The sequence below is a fragment of the Eriocheir sinensis genome, chromosome 55, assembly GCF_024679095.1.
Source record: "Eriocheir sinensis breed Jianghai 21 chromosome 55, ASM2467909v1, whole genome shotgun sequence".
NCBI classification, from domain to species: Eukaryota; Metazoa; Arthropoda; class Malacostraca; order Decapoda; family Varunidae; genus Eriocheir; species Eriocheir sinensis.
This window is the reverse complement of record NC_066563.1, coordinates 7,240,222-7,262,274: the sequence shown is the minus strand read 5'-3', so window position 1 is coordinate 7,262,274 and position 22,053 is coordinate 7,240,222. Positions and strand designations below refer to the sequence as shown.

Below are 22,053 nucleotides of genomic sequence, written 5' to 3'. Positions count from 1 at the left end.
GAGCTTTGACTGTGGATGTTTGCAGCCTTTGTCAATCTCAAGAAGGCATTTGACACTGCATCTTGAGGTACTCTAGGATCTCCTGCAAATCCATGGGATTTCTGCAATGGCTATTGATTGGTCTGTTGATTGGCTTATACTCTGGAACTGAGAGTGCTGAGAAGTGTGGGGTGTCTGTGTGTCCAATTTCTTTCTTGCGAACACGGGAGGGTGGCAGAGCTGTGGCCTTGCCCTGTCACTTTTCTACATTTGTATGAATTGGTTACAAACAAAGTTTTAGATACAGTCATTGCAGAGTATCTATTGGAATTGCCAAGGTCACTGATTGACTTTATTTTAGCTGATGATGCAGTAATCCTCGCCAAGTTGCTGGAGGATCTGGTGAAAGCTCTCGAGGCACTGCACAATGAGGTGGAGCCCATAAGACTTTAGAGTGCCTGGGTTAAGGCAAAGGAAGAAGGAACTTGGAGGCTTATAGATGAAACAGTACATTCTGGTCATACATTTAGCGATGATATTGAGATCTGGGAAAATTTAACCTATCTTGGCAGCTGAGTGCAGAAACAAGTGCTCCCAGTAGATTGGTGGCTTGGTTTGGCTCATGATGTATATGCTTTCCTTCAGCATGAGTATATGGTGTCTTTGATACCTGTGCAGTAGGATAAGGATTTGGATCTCCAAGGTTCTTGTGCTCCCTGTCTTACTTTATGGCCGTGGAACATGTACTACATAGCGCCTTGAAGAGGTGGATAGATGCCTTTGGTAATATGAGTCTTTTCAGAATTATGAGTTATTGCTGGAATGACTTTGTGTCTAATCTGCAATTACTCCATTTACTGAATGAAGGCCTGTTAACTGTATACCGTTAGTCCATTTATGCCAATTCTGGCTATAAAGGCATGTGGCATGCTACCTAGAAGTCAACCTTGCTCACTTTATTGTTTCTGTAGAGACAACCCTGTGTGGAGGAGGCCAATAATGTGCCCCAAAAGCTCACGGCTTAAGGAAATTGACAGATCCTACTGCATGAAGCCTTCTCAGAGGAACCTCATGGGAAGGCATTGTAGGATAGGTGAGGGTGCACCCCCGACTCCTCTCCGATACATACCTCTTTGATTTTGTGATTGATCGATTGGGTGTTTGTAAGAAAGAATGAGGAAGTTAAAGAGGTATGAGAGAGGCATTTTGAATCTGTGATTATTGGGTGTTAATAGGAGATCAGAAATTACTTAAATGGGAGTAAAAAGTGAAGTGGGGTGGCTTTATGCATAAGAAATGGAAATTGGTGAGATAGTGGAAATATCTTAAAAATGGAAAGGTTCATGGCATGAACAGCATAAAGCCAGAAATGTTGAAGTATGGTTTAGGACCGTCCGGGTGGAGTCTTGACATTCTCTCGACGGACAATCTTGATTAACCAATGAACGATGGATGACGGGATGACGGCAGAGCTATGAGACGGGATTTGCAAAACCTCCCGCCAACGACGCCATTTAAAGCATTTTAAGCGCTGTAAATTTTGTTATTTTTTTATTTTTTTTTTAATCGGTCGATATATTGTGCCATGCATCATAATATATATATTGACATATTTGTAGTAATATGTGTTATGTAATAGATATATTTGCATATGTAATATAGCCATATTGGCAAAGTGATAACAATGGGCTCGAGTGCCAACAACAATTAAACAACAAAATTGCCGACTCGAACAAATGACAACCGTGTTTGACAATTCATACTTTTTGACCAAAATAAAAATTAATGATAAAGGAAAATAAATTAAAAGTAAATATAATGTATCTGTAATATGAAATGTGCCACCAATGAGATAAGAAAAGCCAATGGAAAAGGGTGAATGGTTTCGAATTTTTTGTTTTGTTTTCAGAGAGGGAAGTATTTTATTATTAATATATTATTATTATTGTTTTAATATTTGCCTCCAAATTGAAATATTTAAATTGAAATATTTAACCTTTTTTTTTTTTTTTATTTTTTAAATTTTGTGAAAAATCGGTCAGGACGAGTGTGTCGTCGTGTGGTGCACGGATGTCGACACACGGAGAGTATAGAAGTTTTTTTTTTTTTTTTTTTAAATGACTCTTTCCTCATTTAACCAATATTATATTAATACTATATATATACATTTAACGAAAAAAAAAAGGCGTAAGGAATGAATTTACCTTTTTTTTTTTTATCATATTTTTTTATTATATATATATTTTATATTGTTTTATTTTTATTTTATTTTTCCTTTCAGTTTCTGTGTTCTCTTGTTAAGAAAAATATAAAACAATTGGTTAAGTGTGTTTTTTTGTGGACCAAAATCCGTCCGGAAACATCCGTAACCCCCCCCCCCCGTGTCCGTCGTGAGCGGTCTCCGGACAGAAGAGTCTGGATTAAAAAAAAAAAAAAAAAAAAACTAATAATATATCTACATACATGAAACTCATAGCATAAGATGGGGAATTAGTTAAGCTTTCTTTTAAGCACAAAATCTCTCCTGTAGCTCAATAACTTTTTTTTTTATGAATATTATTCACTTTACTGTCCGGGTCTTGAACACATCACCCTAGATGTAGATGTGGAGCTGTGTATTATAGCATGGTAGCAAGACGAGGTACCAGGCCAGAGGACAGGAGAAAAGCTATTACTGATCCACTGTATGAAGTAAAATGAGTAGGAATGATTGTAACAGCTGTAGGGAAATAAGCCCAGTCAGTTCCCCAGGAAAGGTAAATGTAAGGATTTAAAATAAGCTGCTGATGATAACAATTTAGGGCTGTAATTTCTCGGTGGGCTATAGCCCCCCACTGTTTTCTATATTGGCCTTAAAATGCCCCTAAAAGTGCTTATTTTTCAAAACATTTCCTCATCCTGCGCATGCTCGTTTCGCTTGCCAACCCCTCCCCTCAATCATGAACCTATGATGCCCTCTACCTCCCTCAAAAATATGCCAAAATTATGGGCCTATAATTGATAGAAATGTTAATATGAGCAAGGGGGTTTAGGAAAAGAAGTGGACCAGAGATCCTTGCACTGAAAATGAAGGTTGAAAAGTACTCAAATAAGAATATAGGAAGCTGTTTGTTACTTTCATTATGTTTTATTATTTCCCCAAAGTGTTCATGGCCTGTCCAAATTATAGGTGAAGCAGTGATGAATCCAGAAGTTTTCAGATTAGTTTTATTTGCCTAAAAAAAAATGCTGTTTGATAATGTGTTTCTCTTGAGGAAAACACAAGAAATGATACAGCAAACTAAACAACTAATATTGCATGTGATTGGTGTTCTATAGCTAGGGTTAAGAAGATGAGAAACTTTATTGTATGACAAGGTTTATGCTAATAACATGTATGCATGCCTATACAAGATTTAGATTTTACACAAAGAGAGAAGACATAACCAGCTAGTACCTAAAACATTGTAGACTTGTAGAGGGAGGTGCTGGGTATGACATGGAGAGACAGGCAGTGATCACCATGGATCGAGGAACATATCATGGTTAAAGACACTCAAAGGATGATTAAAAATAAAAAAAATAAAAGACTCGGGCAGGATGTTTAATGTATCGAATTGAGAACACATGGACGACCAAAGTAACAGTGTTAATTAACCTAGAGGCACCCATTCACTATTGGGTAGATAGGGGAAGGATTAAGATTGTGTGCGTATATTTGTGTGTGTGTGTGTGTGTGTGTGTGTGTGTGTCACCCTATTTTATTTATTTCTCACTAAAGTTATCTTACTCTCCTCTCTTCCTCACACTTTTTTCAATGGCTTCTCTTCTTCACTTCCTTATTTTTCACTCAGGATACCTTACTTTCCTTCTCTCTTTTTCTATATATTTCTCTATATGAATATCAATCAGTATACCACTCACTCACTTAGTTCAATAATCTTTTAAAAACAAACGAACCACAAAAAACCTTCATGTTACCCCTAAAACAACACATACTCTACGGTTCCTACTTTCTACACAGAAGACGGACCTCACTTACCTTTTCCAGCGCAGACTAAGACAAACCAAAGACACTACTTACCAAAGGGGTTGACGAGTAAGTCAAAAATACTCCTCGTCTTGGTGGAGTTGGGCTTGGCAGTAGTAGTAGCGATAGTAGTGGTGGAGGTTGTTGTGGTAGAGGTAGTAGTGGGGGATTTGGTGGTCCGTTTACCCCCTACTGAATGCTTACTTGGTGGTGTCTTGGTTCCTGCAATATCGTTACCTACATCCTCGGGCATGGCATTGTCTTTCAAGAGAACGTTCATGAGCGCCACTATAGCATCATGAGATTGTTCACTGTCGCCCATTTCTGTCAGGGGAAGACAAGAAGGGTGCAACCAGTGAGACAGAGGCCGGAGATAACAGGCTTAGGGCATGGCGTTGGAGGGCTTTGAGAGGGTGACTCAGATAAATGTTGAAGTTGTAGAATGAAGAATTTTTTGGTGTAATAATGTAATAGTAATGATTATTGTAATAGTATAGGATGAAAGTGAAGTTCGGTGTCTCACGTGCTCAGTGTTACGGAAATGTAAGAGAAGGGCGTTTGAGGGCTTTTAGAGGTGGACTTAAACAAATGTGGAAGGTATGATTGCTTCAGATTGTTGGAAAAAGACCAGTTGTTTCTGGTGTACTAGTTTTGATATAGTACGAAGGGAAAGTACGGTGTCTCAAGTTTCATGATAGGGAGAGAGAATAACGTTGGAGGGCTTTTAGAGGGTGACTCAAACTAATGTGTAAGTTGTGAAGACCATATGATTTTAGTGTAATAGTTTTATTATTGGACGAAGGGGAAGTACGGTGTCTCAAGTGTCAATTGTTAGGGAAAGAGAAAGGTGTTGAAGGGCTTCTAAAGGGTGACGTAAACAAAATGTGGAAGGTGTAGGATGAAGACTTACTTGAGTGTAATAGTTGTGGTACATGTCAAAGGGAAAGTACGGTGTCTCGTGTGTGAAATATTACGGAAAGAAAATGGCGTTGGAGGGCTTTTAGAGGGAGACTGAAATAAATGTGGAAGTTGAGATTGCTTGGGGTTGTAGGATGAAGACCAAATTTTCGAGTGTAATAGTTTTGGTATAGGACGAAGAGTGGCGTCTCAAGTGTTAAGTGTTACGGAAAGATAATATTGTTTAAAGGTATAAGGAAGAAAAGTTACAGCGTTGAGGCGAAGAAAGTATACAGGATGCAACATAAGGACCTTTTTTTTTAAACTTGCAGGTCAAAAGTAAAGGGGATAAGGGGAGTCACATACTCAATGGTCATGTCAAAGTCAAATAATGGTAATAAGTCACTAATGATATAAAAAATAATGGACAAATTCAATAATGGATTTGGCATATATGTAACTGAATCAGTCAATCAAACGATACTTCATCACACTTCATTATGCACATATTGGAAGTAATGTGAAAGAATATTATAAAAAAATAGTATAAGTCTTACACACAGTTATCTATATAAACCTTGAAAATTTTGCCACTTTAAAACGATAAAAAAGACACTAAAATAATCACTATATAGTATTATTATTCTTTTTATACCAGTTAATACCCTCTTTTTACAGTAAGTCATGCAGTCTATTTAAATTGTTAGATAAAGATAATGATGTTATAGAGTCTATGCTGTCTTTGATGGGTTAGATAAGCCGTCTATATACAGTGTTAGATAAAAGAGTAATAATTCTATGCTGTCTTACATTCGTTTGTGTTATTTTTTATGGGTTTTAATAATAAACAATGAAGTCTATTTACAGTGTGCGATGTTAGGGTATTTCAGGCCGTTTGATAACAGTGAACTATGAAGTTTGTATACAGTCTATATAAGTTAGTTACATGCAAGGCTAACGTATATGTCAATCTTCACACACACACACACACACACACACACACACACACACACACACTCAGGTAGCACAAACAGTAGTCACAAGAACGTCACTTATTATCTCGTCCAGGTGTGCAGGTGAGGGCGTCGTCTTTGTTACCTGTCCTTGTCTTAGGTGTGGCGTCCTAAGGGTCTTGGAGGCGACAGGTGTGCGGGGGAGATGTGTTTAGTATGGGCATGGCACGTTTAGTAGGAGGTGGAGGCATGCAGGTGTGTGTGTGTGTGTGTGTGTGTGTGTGTGTGTGTGTGTGTGTGTGTGACAGGCAGATGAAAGTTGGTGTCTGGCCACGTACACACCGAAGAACCACATGCATTCAAACTTCCCATTGCGACATAACACATAACATCACCCAAACAACCATAACTTAAACCAAACATCCTCTAGCCACCGACATTACCACATAACGACTACAACAACCAGTATGCAACCAACCATATCCTTTAACTACCCATACAATCACCTAACCGCACAACAAACCAGGTTAACTCATCAAACACTTCATCTACTATAGTAATGACGCATACCATCACATAAAATCACCACAAGGAATAGAGAACCAAGATACCCGTTAGTGAGAGAGCTTCGGGTTGAGGGTAAGCAGAGAGGGGGAGAGGATGCAGCCAAACCTGTGACTGGAGGACTTCTTGAGAGGGAATTAGTCTTCCGTGTGACTGACAAGCTGAAGGACTTACCAGTGTGTCATGTTGGACTTCTTGGGTGATACTTGACTGATCCTTGGACTGTGTTGAGTTACTTACCCTCTCCTTCTCTATTCCTTTCTACTTCCTCTGTTACTCCGTTCCTTCTTGTCCCTTCATCCTGCTGGTCGTTCATCCCTATCTCCCATTATCCCACAGTTCCTACTACATACCCTCCCTCCTACCCGTCCTCCTTGCCTGATCCCTCTCCCTTCCTCGCCCTCCTCCCTTCCTCCCTGCCTGATCCCTTTCTCTCCTTTCCTCCCTGAGTGCCACAGTTAATTAGTTAGTTTATTGACAAAGGTGTTACAGGACCGTCCAAGCATATTTACAGATGCATCGACGTAATAGAGACGGAGAGGCACATCTGTGCTAAAAGTTATACAGCAGATTCCACAAGTTACCCATTGATTAAACCCTCATATAAAACACTATGGAGTTATTCACACGTTAGCTCACCTGGCATGATCGCGCGGGCCACATCGAACACGTTGACCGCCCGGCCGAGGTCAACGCTTCTGTAGGCCGCGTCCAGCCGCCTCTGGTCGCGCATCCCTTCGTCCAGGGCGCGGTACACCTCGGAGTAGTTGGCGTTGAAGTCCAAATTGAGAAAACGGGAATTGACGCGGCGGGAGGAGGATGTTGTGAGGGGCGTAAAGAGTCCCAGTAGCAGTAGGAGGGTGACGTGGAGTGTGCAGGTGGTGGCTTGCGTCCTTAGAGTGAGTGTAGGAGCCATGTTGAAGGGCGGTGAGGTGAGGGTGGGTGTGGAGGGCAGTGCCGCGTTGCTTATTACACCTGTTGAGGTAGAGAAAGGGGTGTTAATCAGAGGTAGACCGGCACACCTGGGCATAATGATCAGATTTTTGTATGAACTTCCAATTGATAATAAATGGGAAGACACTGATAAGACAGATTATTTACTGAGACTGAGTAATTACTGATACGACTTAAATACTTTTGCCTAATATATCTGCGCTTACTTAACGTGGAGGGTTTGTTTAAGATAGTACCAGGCATAAAATCTAACATGGAGTCTTTTTTTGAGATAGAAGCACGCGTGAATCTTGACTGGAGACTTTTTTGAAGATGTAAACCGCTCAGATTGTCGATTTGTAGTTAAAGGAAAAAGGGAAAAAGGAAAAAGGGGAAAAGGGAAAAGAAAAAAAGAAAAAGAAAAGAAAAAGGGGTAAAGGGCTATATAAGGCTGTTTACATGGAGACCTTCATGTACCATTCGGCCTTTTTTTTATATTAGTGTTGCTTTTAGCGCTGGTAGGCTCTATCGAAGGGCCTCCTGAACGACCCCAGCTCTAGTGGTGCAGGCGAATTATATTTACAGTGGCTGCCGTGATATATGACAAAACAATTTACTTAGTGCCACGTAACAAGATATCCAGGAGCGTCCTAACCATTACACAAACTATTTACTCCCAGGGTATGATTATCTCCTGAACATAATAAACGGTTTGGTAATGTGGACTGCGAAACAAAAGCGAAACGACAGCGTAACGGCGTGAGTATGACACCACAAAGACAGCCAACAGACCCACGCGCCGCACTGCCAGTCACGCCGCGGAAAGAATGCCTTAAGTGACCCATTACCACTTTCTCGGCCTCCCTTTCTCCCCTTGTCTCCTCATAAATTGGCCCTTCCTTCTCCTCCTCCTCCTCCAGTTCGTCTTACACCTCTTTCATTTCTAGTATGCTTATAAACAGGCACTTCTTTCTTCCTATTCCTCCTCCTTCTCCTTCTCCTCCTCCTCCTCCTTCTCCTTCTCCTTCTCCTCCCCCTCCTCCTCCTCTTCCTCCTTCTCCTGTTAGTCTTACACCTCTTCGTCCTCAGTATAATCATAAACAGACCATTCCTTCTCTTCATCCTTCTTCCCCTCCTCCTCCTCCTTTTTTTCCTTCTCCTGCTTCTTCGTCTCCTCTCCCATCGCCTTCTTTTCATTCTCTTCCTTCGTCTCCTCTGCCTTCTCCTTTCTATATCCTCCTCCTTCTCCTCCTCCTCCTTCTTCTACTAATGACTGCATGGGTGAGTGACTGACTTACGAAACACTGCAACACAAACACTACATAGCAACACGTAAACATCACCCTCACACCCACTATCACCATCGGCCACATCACCACATAACCACATCACTGCTACCCCACCCTCACCACACCCATCATAGACTTCACCATTGCATAGTCACTGTCATTTTATATAATAGACGTATATTTGCTTTTGTGGTAGTACATATCTTTACATTATATACTTTACATCATATATTATGCTTTTCATTATCGTGTGGGGGCGGGAGAACTTCCATTAGTTGTCCCTTGAAATTGGATGAAAGAAAACGGAACTCCCGGTGCCTGCTATGAATATATTTTGTGATTCTTCTCTTTTAAATATTAGAAGAGGAGGAGGAGGAGGAGGAGGAAGTAGGTCAGAAGGACATAAAAAGGGAGAGATTGGAAGGAAGGAAGAAAGGAATTGAGAAGAGAGAGTTTTGATAAGAGAAGAAAGACGTTTGGAGGAAAGGAAGGTAGCTAGAGAGAGAGAGAGAGAGAGAGAGAGAGAGAGAGATGAGGAAACACCGAACCAGCCTGTCTTTTCTTTTATATATGTCGTGGGGTCCGTTTCACTCTACTTTTTCAAAACAAGTTTCTCTCTCTCTCTCTCTCTCTCTCTCTCTCTCTCTCTCTCTCTCTCTCTCTCTCTCACGATATATATATGTTCGAATACAATGCACCAATACTTAAAATTCATAGCCAGTTATAAGCGTTAAATCAGACCTTTGTAGTTTTATGTACGAGGAGGAGGAGGAGGAAGGAGGAGGAGGAGGAGGAGGAGGAGGAGGAGGAGGAGGAGGAGGTGGCTTTCATTTTCTGTATGATTATAAGAAACGAAAGGGAGAAGGGAGGAGAGGTCATAGGTCAACCGGAGGAGGAGGAGGAAAAATAAGTAACAGGAAATGGAGTCTTGCATCTCCTGGTCTTTCCCACTTTCTCGCCCACTTTCACTCTCTCTCTCTCTCTCTCTCTCTCTCTCTCTCTCTCTCTCTCTGTGTGTGTGTGTGTGTGTGTGTGTGTGTGTGTGTGTGTGTGTGTGTGTGTGTGTGTGTGTGTTTCTCACCTTTACCTGCCTTTCTCACGCGATAATTGACACACTTAGATGTCTTAAATAAAGGGAGAGGAACCATTAACAGCAACAAAAAATATATAATAACTTTAAAAACCGGAGAGAAAGTCACGTAAAAGAAAAATAAATAATAACTCGTATGAAAAAGAAAGCGAGGAAATAATTGCAACTGAAAAAAAAATAATGCTACTAATAATAACTATGAAAAATATAATATACGAAAAAAACCCTTGAACATAATTTTCTGCTCTCACGAAGACACGAAGAATTTTATAAGGGAGAGAAAACACAAAATAAGAAAACAACAACAACGACAGTAATGATTCCTACTAAAAAAACAGAAATGATTACACAAAAATGCGTGACTCGCCTCTGTTAATATATCTTTTTAATGTATTAGAGTTATCGGAAAATGGTTCGATGATTTTAATTTAGTTTCCCATTGCATTAGTTTCGAAGATAATCACTTAGTTAATTAATTTTACATCCTCTTATTCGGGTCTAAATTCACTCGTATTACCTCGTCCACACACACACACACACACACACACACACACACACACACACACACACACACACACACAAGGCAATCAAAAGTACTGAATGTTCTAACTTTAATGATATCTTCCTCTGATTGTGACTCCTCCTCCTCCTCCTCCTCCTCCACCTCCTCCTCCTCCTCCTTTAATTTTCCCTTCATTACTGACACGCCTCATTAACGTTCAATTATTCGTATTAGTATTCACATCACTTCCACATTCGTTTTCTCTTCCTCCTCCTCCTCCTCCACTTTTCCCTCCACACTCTCTCTCCCATGACACGTTTAGCTTCTCAGTGCAAGCAATTCATGACTTCACACACACACACACACACACACACACACACACACACACACACACACACACACACACACATTTTAAGAAATTTTTTGAGAGAGAGAGAGAGAGAGAGAGAGAGAGAGAGAGAGAGAGAGAGAGAGAGAGAGAGAGAGAGAGAGAGAGAGAGAGAGAGAGAGAGAGAGAGAGAGAGAGAGAGAGTAACCCTTCTGGAAATCTCTCTGGGCACTGCTTTGTGTGTGTGTGTGTGTGTGTGTGTGTGTGTGTGTGTGTGTGTGTGACGTTCTGTTGCGCAATCTACAGTCAAAACAACTTCCGTGTGTGTGTGTGTGTGTGTGTGTGTGTGTGTGTGTGTGTGTGTCAGGTGGTACCCGTGAGTGATGGGTCCCCTCAGGTGTTCCCCATACAAGCAGGTAAGGAAAGGTGTGGAGTGAGCGGTTCCTGGTTGTCGTTACCTGATCATTGCTTCACCTGTGAGAGAGAGAGAGAGGGAAAACGGGGATGACGAAGGAGATTTTAGGGGTGGCAATAGAAAGGAGGATATACACGTCTCCTCCTGTAACCACAACCATAAGAACAAGAACAACAAGAGTAAAAGCAACATCATGAACAACAACAGCATCTCATCCTTTTCTTCCTCCTCTTCCTCTTGCTTTTCCTCCTCCTCTTATTTTTCCCCCTCTCGTTGTAGTTGTTATTGTTGTTTTGTTTTGTTGTTATTGTTGTTGTTGTTGTTGTTGTTGTTGTTGTTGTCTTCCTCCTCCTCCTCGTCCTCTTCCTCCTCCTCCTCCTACTACTACTACTACTACTACTACTACTACTACTACTACTACTCCTACTACTCCTACTAGTACTACTACTACTACCTGTTTGCTGCTAACTCATTCATTCAGTATTTAATTATTTTTTTCTGCATCAGACTCGGGAAAGCTCTAAAAATATCACGTGAAATTGTATACTAAAAATTACCTCTCAATATTCTTCTATTCTCCAGGTGTTAACTTTTTGGACATAATTACCTCACCTTTATCAACACCTTTATTAGTTAGGCTTTAGTTTATTATAACACCCAAACTTCTTTCGGGTCACCTTTCACCTCACACCTAAGCGCTACTAACTTGAGGGCGAAGGGAAGCTTAAGGGAAACAAAGGAACATCGACGTAGCAAACTTTGTGCCTTCTGATTCGATTTTATGGGTTACTGATGCAAATTTTCCTCCCCACGTCTCGTTAGGAAGGACTTTGATGGTTTGAATTTGCTCGGCTTGGGTTTGGGTTGGATTGGATTGGGTTGGGTTTGTTTGGGTTGGGTTGGGTATAGATAAGTTGGGTTGGGTTGGGTTTTGGTTAAAACGGCTTGGATTGGGTTGGGTAGTTTTGGGTTGGGTTGGGTTGGGTTAGGTTAGGTTAGGTTAGGTTAGATTCGGTTTGGCTGGGTTGGATTGGGATGGGTTGGGCTGGGTTAGAATAGGTTTGAATGGGTTGAGTTGGGTTTGATTGGGTTGAATTTGGTTTGGATGAGTCAGGGAGGGTAGGGTCAAGTAGGGTTGGGTTGGGTATTGGACTTTGTTGGGTTGGGTTAGGTTGATTTTGTTTTGGTTGGGTTGGGTTGGGGTGCCTAGGGTTAGGTTAGGTTAGGTTGGGTTGTGTTGTGTTATGTTGTCTTGTTTTGTCTTGGCTTGGCTTGGCTTGGCTTGGCTTGGTCCTCGCTAACACGTCCAGGGATCCATAACTTCTTGACGAAGGAGTAACGAAGGGAGAAAGTTTGGCTATAATTTTGTTTTCTTTTCGTGGGATTTTTATATTTATCGCTCACCTCCTCCTCATCTTCCGTTTTCTTTTATCACGTCTGGGCCTTAACGTTCCTTCTTTTTTTTTTTATCTTCCTTGGTATATATATTATTTGTTTTTCATTTGTTTTGTTTATTTGCTTTTTTCCCTTCATTCTTTTTTCTTTCTTTCTCCTTCGTCTTTGTCTCTTTTTTTTTCTTCATTTGCTGTCTTTTCTCTTTTTCTTTCTTCCTCGTTTTTCTCATTATTCTGATTATTTGTTTCGTTATTTTTTGTTTAATTGCTTTCTTTTTTCTTTTTTCCCCCTTCGCCTTTCTCTCTTATTGCTCTCATTATATATTTTTTTTAGTTTTGTATAGTTGCCTTTCTTTCTTTCTCTTTCTTCTCCCCTCGTTTTTTTCTCTCTATTATTGTTCTCATTATATTTTTTGTTTTGTTTTTTGTGAATTTTTGTTCCTTTGCTCTCCTTTCGTTTTCTTTCTCCCCTTCGTCTATCTCCCACCCAATCTATTTTCTCATTAGCTATCGCCCTAATCTGAGAAGCCAACATGTGATAAAGGAGGGAGGAAGGAGAGAAATTAAAGAGGGAGAGAGGAAGGGAAGGGAAGAGAGGGAGATAATGAGAGAGAAGTAGAAAAAAAAGAGAAAGGGCGTTGTCTCTCTCCTAGGCAACAGTTAGGTGACCCAGAGACGATATGAGGTTAAGTAGAGGTTATTAAGATGTGTGTTATGTGTGATGTTATGTGGCTTTCGTATCCTTCCATATGTTGAGACTGAAACCTATAGTGATGTTGTTAAGGATGATGTCTTGTTTTTTTTCTTTATTCTCTTCCTTACTTTATCGTTACTTACTTTGTTTTATATTCCTTTCTGATCATGTGTGTCTATCATTTTTTATTTTCCCTCTACGCCCTTTCATGAATCGTAATAATAATGATACTACTAGTACTACTACTACTACTACTACTACTACTACTACTATAAAAATAATAGATATGATAATAATGTAATAATTAGGTATACTTATTCACTCCCCTTCCTTTCCATCCCTCCTTTCCTTCCTCCGTTCTCTCTCTCCTCCGTCTCTCCCTTTCTTTACCTCTCTTCTCCATTGCACATTTCCTTTCTCCCTCCCTCCATTCTTTCCCTTGCCTTACCTCCTGCTCCTCAAATATTTACCTCTTCCCTCCACACTCCTCCCTTCCCTCCTTCCCTCTCAACATTCCTTCTCTCTTTCCTCATCCCCAGTTTTGCTCTTTTCCCTCCATTTTGTTTTCTATTTCCCTCCCTCCTCTACCTCCCCTTTCCTCCTCCCTTGGCACACTCCACCCTTCTCTTCCTCCTTTTACTCTCCCTACATTCGTCATCCCCAATTCCTCTCTTTTCCTCCCATTCCTTCCTTCCCTTCCCTCCCTTTCCTCCACGGTTGGCACACTCCACCCTTCCCTTCCTCCCTCATCCCTCCCTTCCTCCTTACCTACATACCTCATCCCCAATTCCTCTCATTTCCCTCCACTTCATTCTCTTCCCCTCCCATCCCTTCCCTCCCTTTCCTTCCCGGGCACACTCCACCCTGTCAGTCCCCCTCGGAAAAAAAGCGTGCTGTGGGAACATTAGGGTGAGTGAAGGGTGACGTAAATCATCTTAGTGGAGCGAGGGTGAGGGAGAGGAACGGAGGGGAGGGATGACTAATGCTACCTGGAGGAATTTGATCTATGAGGCATGGTGTGATGAGAGAGCGAGCGAGAGAGAGAGGGAGGAAGAGGGTGGGAGAGAGAGAGAGAGCACAGGTGATGTATGAGGGCAAAGGTGTTAAGGACTATAGAGACAGAGGGTTGAGAAAGATGTGGGGCTGAGAAAGTTTGGGAGAAAATTGTCTTGTAGTGGAAAAAATGTTGAAAGTAATGAGTTTTGTTTTGATATATATGGAAGGTTTGTGCAAGTTGACAGGTGGAATATATAGACTAAGGTGTTGAGAGGTAAATGGAGGATAAGAAATAATTATAAAGGTGTAAAGGAAAGAAATATTGCCAGGAAAGGACAAATCGGAAAATGAAGTGTTTTTGTATGCGTGAGGAAGATTGATGCAAGAAGACAGGTGATGAATGAAAACTAAACTGTTGGGAGGTAGATAAAGGAATAAGAAAGAATTATAAAGGTAGAAAAGAAAAAAAATATTGCCAGGGAAGAACAAATGGGAAAATGAAAGGTGTTTTTGTATGCGTGAGGAAGATTGATGCAAGCAGACAGGTGATAAATGAAAACTAAAGTGTAAGGAAGAATTATTAAGGTGGAAAAATATGGAAATACTTACGCAGTTAAACAAATACTAAATGAAAGGAAATGAGAAGGAAGAGGAGGAGGAGTGAAGGAAGTTAAGGGAGGTGATTTCGAGGGAACGGCACAGGAAGGAAGATTTTGTAACAGCAGTCCTGACGAGTGTTGTCGCCGAACAAAGCTTTAAAACACCAACCACACCACCCCCACGTCACCAGTCAGGTAATCAAACAATCCAAAAATTGTCGACCCACAGTGCCTCCAGGGAGGATCGAACTCCCGGCCTCTGGTTTACTAGACCAGCGCTCTAGCCACTGAGCTATGGAGGCGCGCCGCTACAGGTGTCACTCCGCCCAGCCTGCCGCCTATCTCACCTGCCGCGGCCTGGGGTGATACGGCGACATGGAGCGCTATCTTTATTATCGTTGCTATCATTATCATCAGCAGCAACAGCAATAGTAACTAACAATAACAACAACAAAAAGACTGATTTTTCGGTGACTCTACTACTACTACTACTACTACTACTACTACTATTTTCCTGCTGTATACATCCTCACTACACACACACACACACGTTTTCACCTTCGCGTTAATTGGTTTCCATAGTTCACCTGAGAATCTCTCTCTCTCTCTCTCTCTCTCTCTCTCTCTCTCTCTCTCTCTCTCTCTCTCGCACACTTACTCACGTCCGTGACCAATACACTTCAATTGCGTGTGAAGTGACAGTACATCTCTCTCTCTCTCTCTCTCTCTCTCTCTCTCTCTCTCTCTCAATTTAGTCAAGGGGATAAAAGAGAGGAGAAGAAAAAGAGGGAAATATGAAAGGTAGAAAGAGAGGAGGGAGGGAAGCCATGAGAGATCGAGGAGGAGAGAAGAGGAAGAGAAGAGATGAAGATAAAAAAAAATAGTAAATGGAAAAGGAAAAATAAAACAAGGAAGATAGAGAGAAGTAGAAGATAGAAATAGATGGAGGGAGATGAAATGGAGGAAAAGAACGACTGAAGAAGAGGAGGATATGAATGAAAAAAATGGTGAATGGCAAATGAGGAAAGAAAAGGGAGAGATTGAGAGATAAGTAGAATGTAGAGATAGATGGAAGGAGTTGAAAAGGAGGGAGGAATGGGAGAAGGAATAAGAAGAAAAAGAGGGAATAAAGGAGAAGAACGATACTGGGTGATAGAAAGGGAAGAGGAGAAATTTGGAAATAAAAGTAAACATGAGAGAAATGAAGAGAAGAGAAAAAAGAGGAAGAGTGGAAGGGAGGAAGGAAAGAGAGATAGGAAAGTGGAACGGAGAGAAAGAAGTGAGGTGGAGAGAGGAGGAAATGAGAATGGGAGAGAAAATAACGGCATAATGGAGAGAAAGAGGACGGGATGGGAGGGATGCTGGAGGTAGAGCCGAGAGATGAAGGGAAGGAAGGATGGGAGGGAAGGAAGGAGGGAGGGAGGAGGGGGAGGAGGAGGAGGAGGATGAATTGAGGAAGGAAGGAGGAGAGAGATTACGGTATGAAGGAGAGTAAGAGGAAAGTTAACTGAGGGAGGGAGGGAGGGAGGGAGAGAGAAGGGAGGAAAGATTAGTCACGGAGGAGGGAGAGAGGAAAGTTAAGTGAAGGAGAGAGAGAGAGAGAGAGAGAGAGAGAGAGAGAGAGAGAGAGAGAGAGAGAGAGAGCGAGAGAGAGAGAGAGAGAGAGAGAGAGAGAGAGAGAGAGAGAGAGAGAGAGAGAGAGAGAAGAGAGAAAGAGAGAGAGAGAGAGAGAGAGAGAGAGAGAGAGAGAGAGAGAGAGAGAGAGAGAGAGAGAGAGAGACGGGAGGGAAAATTGCAATATGGAGGAGGAGGAAAGAATATGGAGAGAGTGGAGGAGAAATATCAAGAAGAGGGAATATTACAGGAATTGGGAGGAAAGGAGATAAAAGCTAAGTGAGAGAGAGAGAGAGAGAGAGAGAGAGAGAGAGAGAGAGAGAGAGAGAGAGAGAGAGAGAGAGAGAGAGAGAGAGATGGAGGAAGATTAGAGAATGAGAGAGAGAGAGGAGGGAGGAGAAGAGAGAGAAGAGAGAGAGAGAAGGGAGGAAAGAGGGGAGAGAAGGGAGGGAAGATAGCAGGATTTAGTGGGAGGAAAAGAGGGAGAGAAGGAGGGAGGGAAGTAGAATGAACAGGAAAGTGGAGGAAAGTTTACCAAGAGAGAGAGAGAGAGAGAGAGAGAGAGAGAGAGAGAGAGAGAGAGAGAGAGAGAGAGAGAGAGAGAGAGAGAGAGAGAGAGAGAGAGAGAGAGAGAGAGAGAGTTAATCAACGGTCATTGGATAGGAAAGCGAAGACCCCCTCAAAAAAAAAAAAAAAAAAAAAAAATAGAAAGAAAAAAAAAGTGAAGCGAGAATGGGAAGTCGTAGCAATAGAAATTTTTACCTGTACGTCGTAAATTTTTAGCACCTGGGAATTCTGAGTTTATACGGCCTGGCTAACGTTGTATTGGATGTAGGTGTGAATGGACAGGTGGGTAGGTAAGGTAAGGTAAGGTAAGGTAAGGGAGGGAGGTAGAGAGGAAGGTAGTAATGAGAGAAATAAAGAGGGATTGAGGAGGAAAGAAAAGGAGATGAAGATGAAAGGAAGAAGGAAAGGGGAGAGAAATAGAAGGTAGATGAAGATGACAAGGAGGGAGAGAAGGAATGAAGAAAAGCAGGAGGCGAAGGGAAAAGTAATGAATAGGAAAGGAAGAAGGAATGATGAGAGGTAGAGAGAAGTAGAAGGTAGAGATGGATGGAAGATGAAAAGGAGGGAGAGAAGGAATGAAGAAAAGCAGGAGGAAGGGAAGGGAAAAGTAATGAATAGGAAAGGAAGAAGGAATGAGGAGAAAGAAAAGAGAGCAAGAGAAGAAAGAAAGAGGAGAAAGAAAGAGAGAGAGAAGGGAGGAAAGAGGGGAGATAAGGGAGGGAAGATAGCAGGATTTAGTGGGAGGAAAAGAGGGAGAGAAGGAGGAAAAGAGGAGAGGAAGGAATGAAGAAAGAAAGGAGGAGGAAGTTTAGAGAGAGAGAGAGAGAGAGAGAGAGAGAGAGAGAGAGAGAGAGAGAGAGAGAGAGAGAGAGAGAGAGAGAGAGAGAGAGAAAGAGAGAGAGAGAGAGAGAAGGATTGAGGAGAAAGATGGATAATTAGAAGGTAGAAATCAAAATAAGGAATGGATGGAGGAAGGAAAAGGAGGAAAGAAAGAGCGAATAAAGGAGAAGAAGGAAACTATTATAGGTGATAGAAATAGAAGAGAAGGAGGAGGAGGAGGAGGAGGAGGAGGGGAGATGATAGAGAATAGGTTGACAAGGTAGATAGGGAGATAGATATTTAGGTAGGGAGGTAGGAAGGGAGGTACGATGGTGAAGTGGAGGACAGATAAGTAGGTTAATAGGTAAGCAGATAGACAGAAAGGTAAGCAATAGGACAGGTAGGTAATTAAACAGATTGGGAGATAGGTAAGTAGATGAATAGATAGACAATTAAAAAGGTAAATAGGTCAGTAGGTAAACACATTGGTAAACAAGAGGACAGGTATTTTACAGGTAGGGAAGTAGGGAGGTAGGGAAGTTGATGAATAGGTAGACAGTTAGAAAGGTAATTAAATAAGTAGGTAAACATTTAGGTAAACAAGAGGACAGGTATTTCACAGGTAGGGAAGTAGGGAGGAAGAGATAGTTAAGCAGGTTGAAGGAAGGTAGATGGGTAGATATATATAGGTAAGTAGGTAAACACTTAGATAAACAAGAGGACAGGTATTTCACAGGTAGGGAAGTAGGGAGGAAGAGATAGTTAAGCAGGTAGAAGAAAGGTAGATGGGTAGATATATATAGGTAAGTAGGTAAACACTTAAGTAAACAAGAGGACAGGTATTTTACAGGTAGGGAAGTAGGGAGGAAGAGATAAGTTAGCAGGTAGAAGAAAGGTAGATGGGTAGATAGTTAAGCAGGTAAACATATAGGTAAGGAAGAGGACAGGTGAGTAGGTAGGTGGGTAGGAAGGAAGGATGGTAGGTAGGCAGTGGAGTGTTTGTAAAATGTTTAATGTCACGTGTATGTGCAGAGATTAAATTTGTTTTTTTTACACTTATGAACTACAACAACAAAAAAAATGGTATACGTTATTTTTTACGCGCCTGCATTTCCCGTTTCATCATTTTCGAGCAGGATTTTATTTTTATTTTTTAGTTGAACTCGAAACTCGGATGCTGCTCTCTCTCTCTCTCTCTCTCTCTCTCTCTCTCTCTCTCTCTCTCTCAGTGGTAGTAGTAGTGGTAGTAGTAATAGTGAAGACGATAGCGTGCGTGTGTGCGTGCGTGCGTGAGTGAAGGTTGGACAGCGTGTCACAAGAGAGAGGGGGGAAGGGGGGGGGAGTTGATGTCACGTGTGGCGGCCCTGACCTGCATGTGTGTGTGCGTATGTGTGTGTGTGTGTGTGTGTGTGTGTGTGTGTGTGTGTGTGTGTGTGTGTGTGTGTGTGTGTGTGTGTGTGTGCGCCTCGCTGAGTGGTAAAAACGCGTGTGCTCAAATTCTCTTGTTTTGTTTTTATTGTATTTCATTTTTGTTTTGTTTTCTCCTCATGCCTTCCTTTGTGTTGAAGCTGCCCCTGTGTGTGTGTGTGTGTGTGTGTGTGTGTGTGTGTGTGTGTGTGAGTGTGTGTGTGTGTGTGTGAGTGACTCTTGTTTTCGTTTTGGTGTCGAGTGTCATCTGTTTCACTTTATATTTCGAGTCATATTTCAACGTTCGGAGTCTCGTCAAACCTTTCCCAGTTCACAGTTTATATATATATATATATATATATATATATATATATATATATATATATATATATATATATATATATATATATATATATATATATATATATATACTACGTTTTCTGTGTAGTATGCGTTCCAATACCCTCTAGCTCTTTTATACCCATTGCCTTTATGTATTTAGATTTACTTTGTTATTGGTTTGTGCGTTGGGTGTCTATATAGGGGACACTTTCTCTCTCTCTCTCTCTCTCTCTCTCGCTATTTTCTCTTCTTGATCCTCTTACTGAACATCATAGCCGGAAGAGAGAGAGAGAGAGAGAGAGAGAGAGAGAGAGAGAGAGAGAGAGAGAGAGAGAGAGAGAGAGAGAGAGATGCTGTGTTGAGGGGTGATGAGCGTTATCTTCTACTCTTTCTTACCTTCTACCTCTTCTCTCCTCTCTCCTCTACCTCCTCTCTACCCACGCTTTCAACTCCTCTCTCTTTCTCAAATGGATCTAAAGCTTGTATATTCTTAACTAATTTTTTTTTTCATAGCCATTATTATTATTACTATTATTATTTCCTTTGGTGCATTACAGCCATCCAATTTATTTCGTCTTTCTCCATCTCTCTCTTAAATTTAATACTGAAGGTCCATTAATCGTGTTTCCGTTATGATTTTGTGAAGTGACCGAATTTGAGGTTTATGGAGCCCCGGTTTGAAAGTGCCGTTGATTTTGGTTGAATAGATTAATCAGAACGGGCGAGCGCGTGTGTCCGTGTTTGAGTGGATTATGTAATTTTATGTGTGTGTGTGTGTGTGTGTGTGTGTGTGTGTGTGTGTGTGTGTGTGTGTGTGTGTGTTTCATGATCACTAGTTTAAAAGAAAAAGAAAACGTAATAGGTATCAAAATAACGTCTTTCCCATACTTTAAATAATAATCAACAACAACAACAACAACAACATGAAGCAATAACATAAAAAAATAACAGTAATAACGCTTTTTCTATTCATTTCAAGAGATTAAAGAAAGCCATTAACTAACAAAATCACACCTTACCTAACAACAACAACAACAACAACAACAACAACAACATCAATAACATTAAGAGTAGTAACGTTTGCCTGCTCAGCGTGACGCCCGAATCATTGAAGTGTCGCTCCCTTCACTTTCCTCCGTTAGTCAGGCTGTCCGTCTGTCTGTGTGTGTCTGTGTTTCCGCGTCTCATCATTCGTTCCCGCCAGGTGTTCGCTGTCTTCTTAACTCACCTGTGAATATTTAACTAGAGGCGAATTTTGTTATCAAGTAATTCTAAAACTTCCTGTATCACTTTTTTTGCTTATTTTCTTATTTATTTTTACTACTTGTTGCTTCTCCTTCTTGCAAAACTTCATGATTCTTATCTCTCTTATCTCCTGCTATCTCTTTTTTAAGCACTACCTGCTATTTTTCGCCTTTTCTCTTCAATATATTTCAACACATTTCCTTATACCTGTTATTGCTTTTCCTTTCCGCTCTACTTCATAAATCTTTTCTTATCTTGCTCTTATCTCCTGCTATCTCCTTTTCATGTTAAGCCCTACCAGTTATTTTTTCGTCTTTTCTCTTAATCAGTTTTCGGCACACGTTTCTTACCTGTTGCTTCTCCTCCCTCTGCTTCATAAATCTTCTCTTATCTTACTCTTATCTCCTGCTATCTCTTCTTCATTTTAAGCGCTACCAGTTATTTTTTAGTCTTTTCTCTTAATCAGTTTTCGGCACACGTTTCTTAATCTCTTACCTGTTGCTTCTCCTCCCTCTGCTTCATAAATCTTCTCTTATCTTACTCTTATCTCCCGCTATCTCTTCTTCATTTTAAGCGCTACCAGTTATTTTTTAGTCTTTTCTCTTAATCAATTTCCGGCACACGCTTCTTAATCCTATTGCTACTTATATATTGCTTCTCCACCCTCTGCTTCATAAATCGTATCTCTTATCTTTTATCCTTTGCTTCTTATTGTTCTTTTTAAACGCTACTGGTTATTTTTCGTCTTTTCCCTTCATCATCTTCCGGCACACATTATTTTATTTCCGGTTGCCGCTCCTTTTTTCTTTCCTACATAAATCACATGTTATCTGTTATCTCTTATCTCTTGCTATACTTCTTGTTCTCTCTTTAAGCGCTACCAATTATCTTTCGTCTTTTCATCATCTTCCGGCACACATTATTTTTATTTCCTGTTGCCTCTCCTTCTTTCTTTCCTTCGTAAGTCGTATCTGTTATCTCTTATCTCTTGCTGCTTCTTGTTCTCTCTTTAAGCGCTACCAGTTATCTTTCGTCTTTTCATCCTCTTGTATTAGCTTCTGCCTCGCTTTCTCCCTCTGCTTTACAAATATTCCCTTATCTTCTCTTATCTACCTCTATTGTAATCTTTAAGCGCTTTCTACCAACTGTTTAAAATTTTCTCTTTATCTTGTAGCACACGTGACCTATATTGTCTGCTGCATCTATCTCTTCTATCTTTTTTTACTTTACCTAGCTTTGGTCTTCAGTAGGAGGAGGCGAATGAGGAAGAGGAAGAGGAGGAATAGTTGGAGAAGGAAGAGATGAAAGAAGGGGGGGAAAGGAAAGAGACAGAGAAAGAGGAGGAGGAGGAGGAGGAGGAAAAAAAAGAAGACGAGGGATAGTTGGAAAAGGAAGTGATGAAAAAAGGGGGAAAAAG

The 22,053-nt window shown here is 41.0% G+C and overlaps 1 protein-coding gene and 1 non-coding gene across 6 annotated transcripts in view; both read right to left on the bottom strand.

Moving 5' to 3' along the window:
- The window catches only part of LOC126983984 (serine proteinase stubble-like), a 145,804-nt gene that overhangs the window by 100,221 nt on the left and 23,530 nt on the right, over positions 1-22,053 (bottom strand). For all 5 annotated transcript variants that reach the window (XM_050837269.1, XM_050837270.1, XM_050837268.1 and 2 more), the window contains exons 2-3: positions 7,042-7,377; positions 4,043-4,312 (exon numbers count right to left, since the gene is read on the bottom strand). In XM_050837269.1, the coding sequence (XP_050693226.1) occupies positions 4,043-4,312; positions 7,042-7,318 (547 nt within the window). In that variant the 5' untranslated portion in view covers positions 7,319-7,377. The remainder of the gene's footprint in view (positions 1-4,042; positions 4,313-7,041; positions 7,378-22,053) is intronic.
- Positions 14,872-14,944, bottom strand: Trnat-agu (transfer RNA threonine (anticodon AGU)). Its single transcript has one exon. It is a non-coding gene; the product is annotated as a tRNA-Thr (tRNA).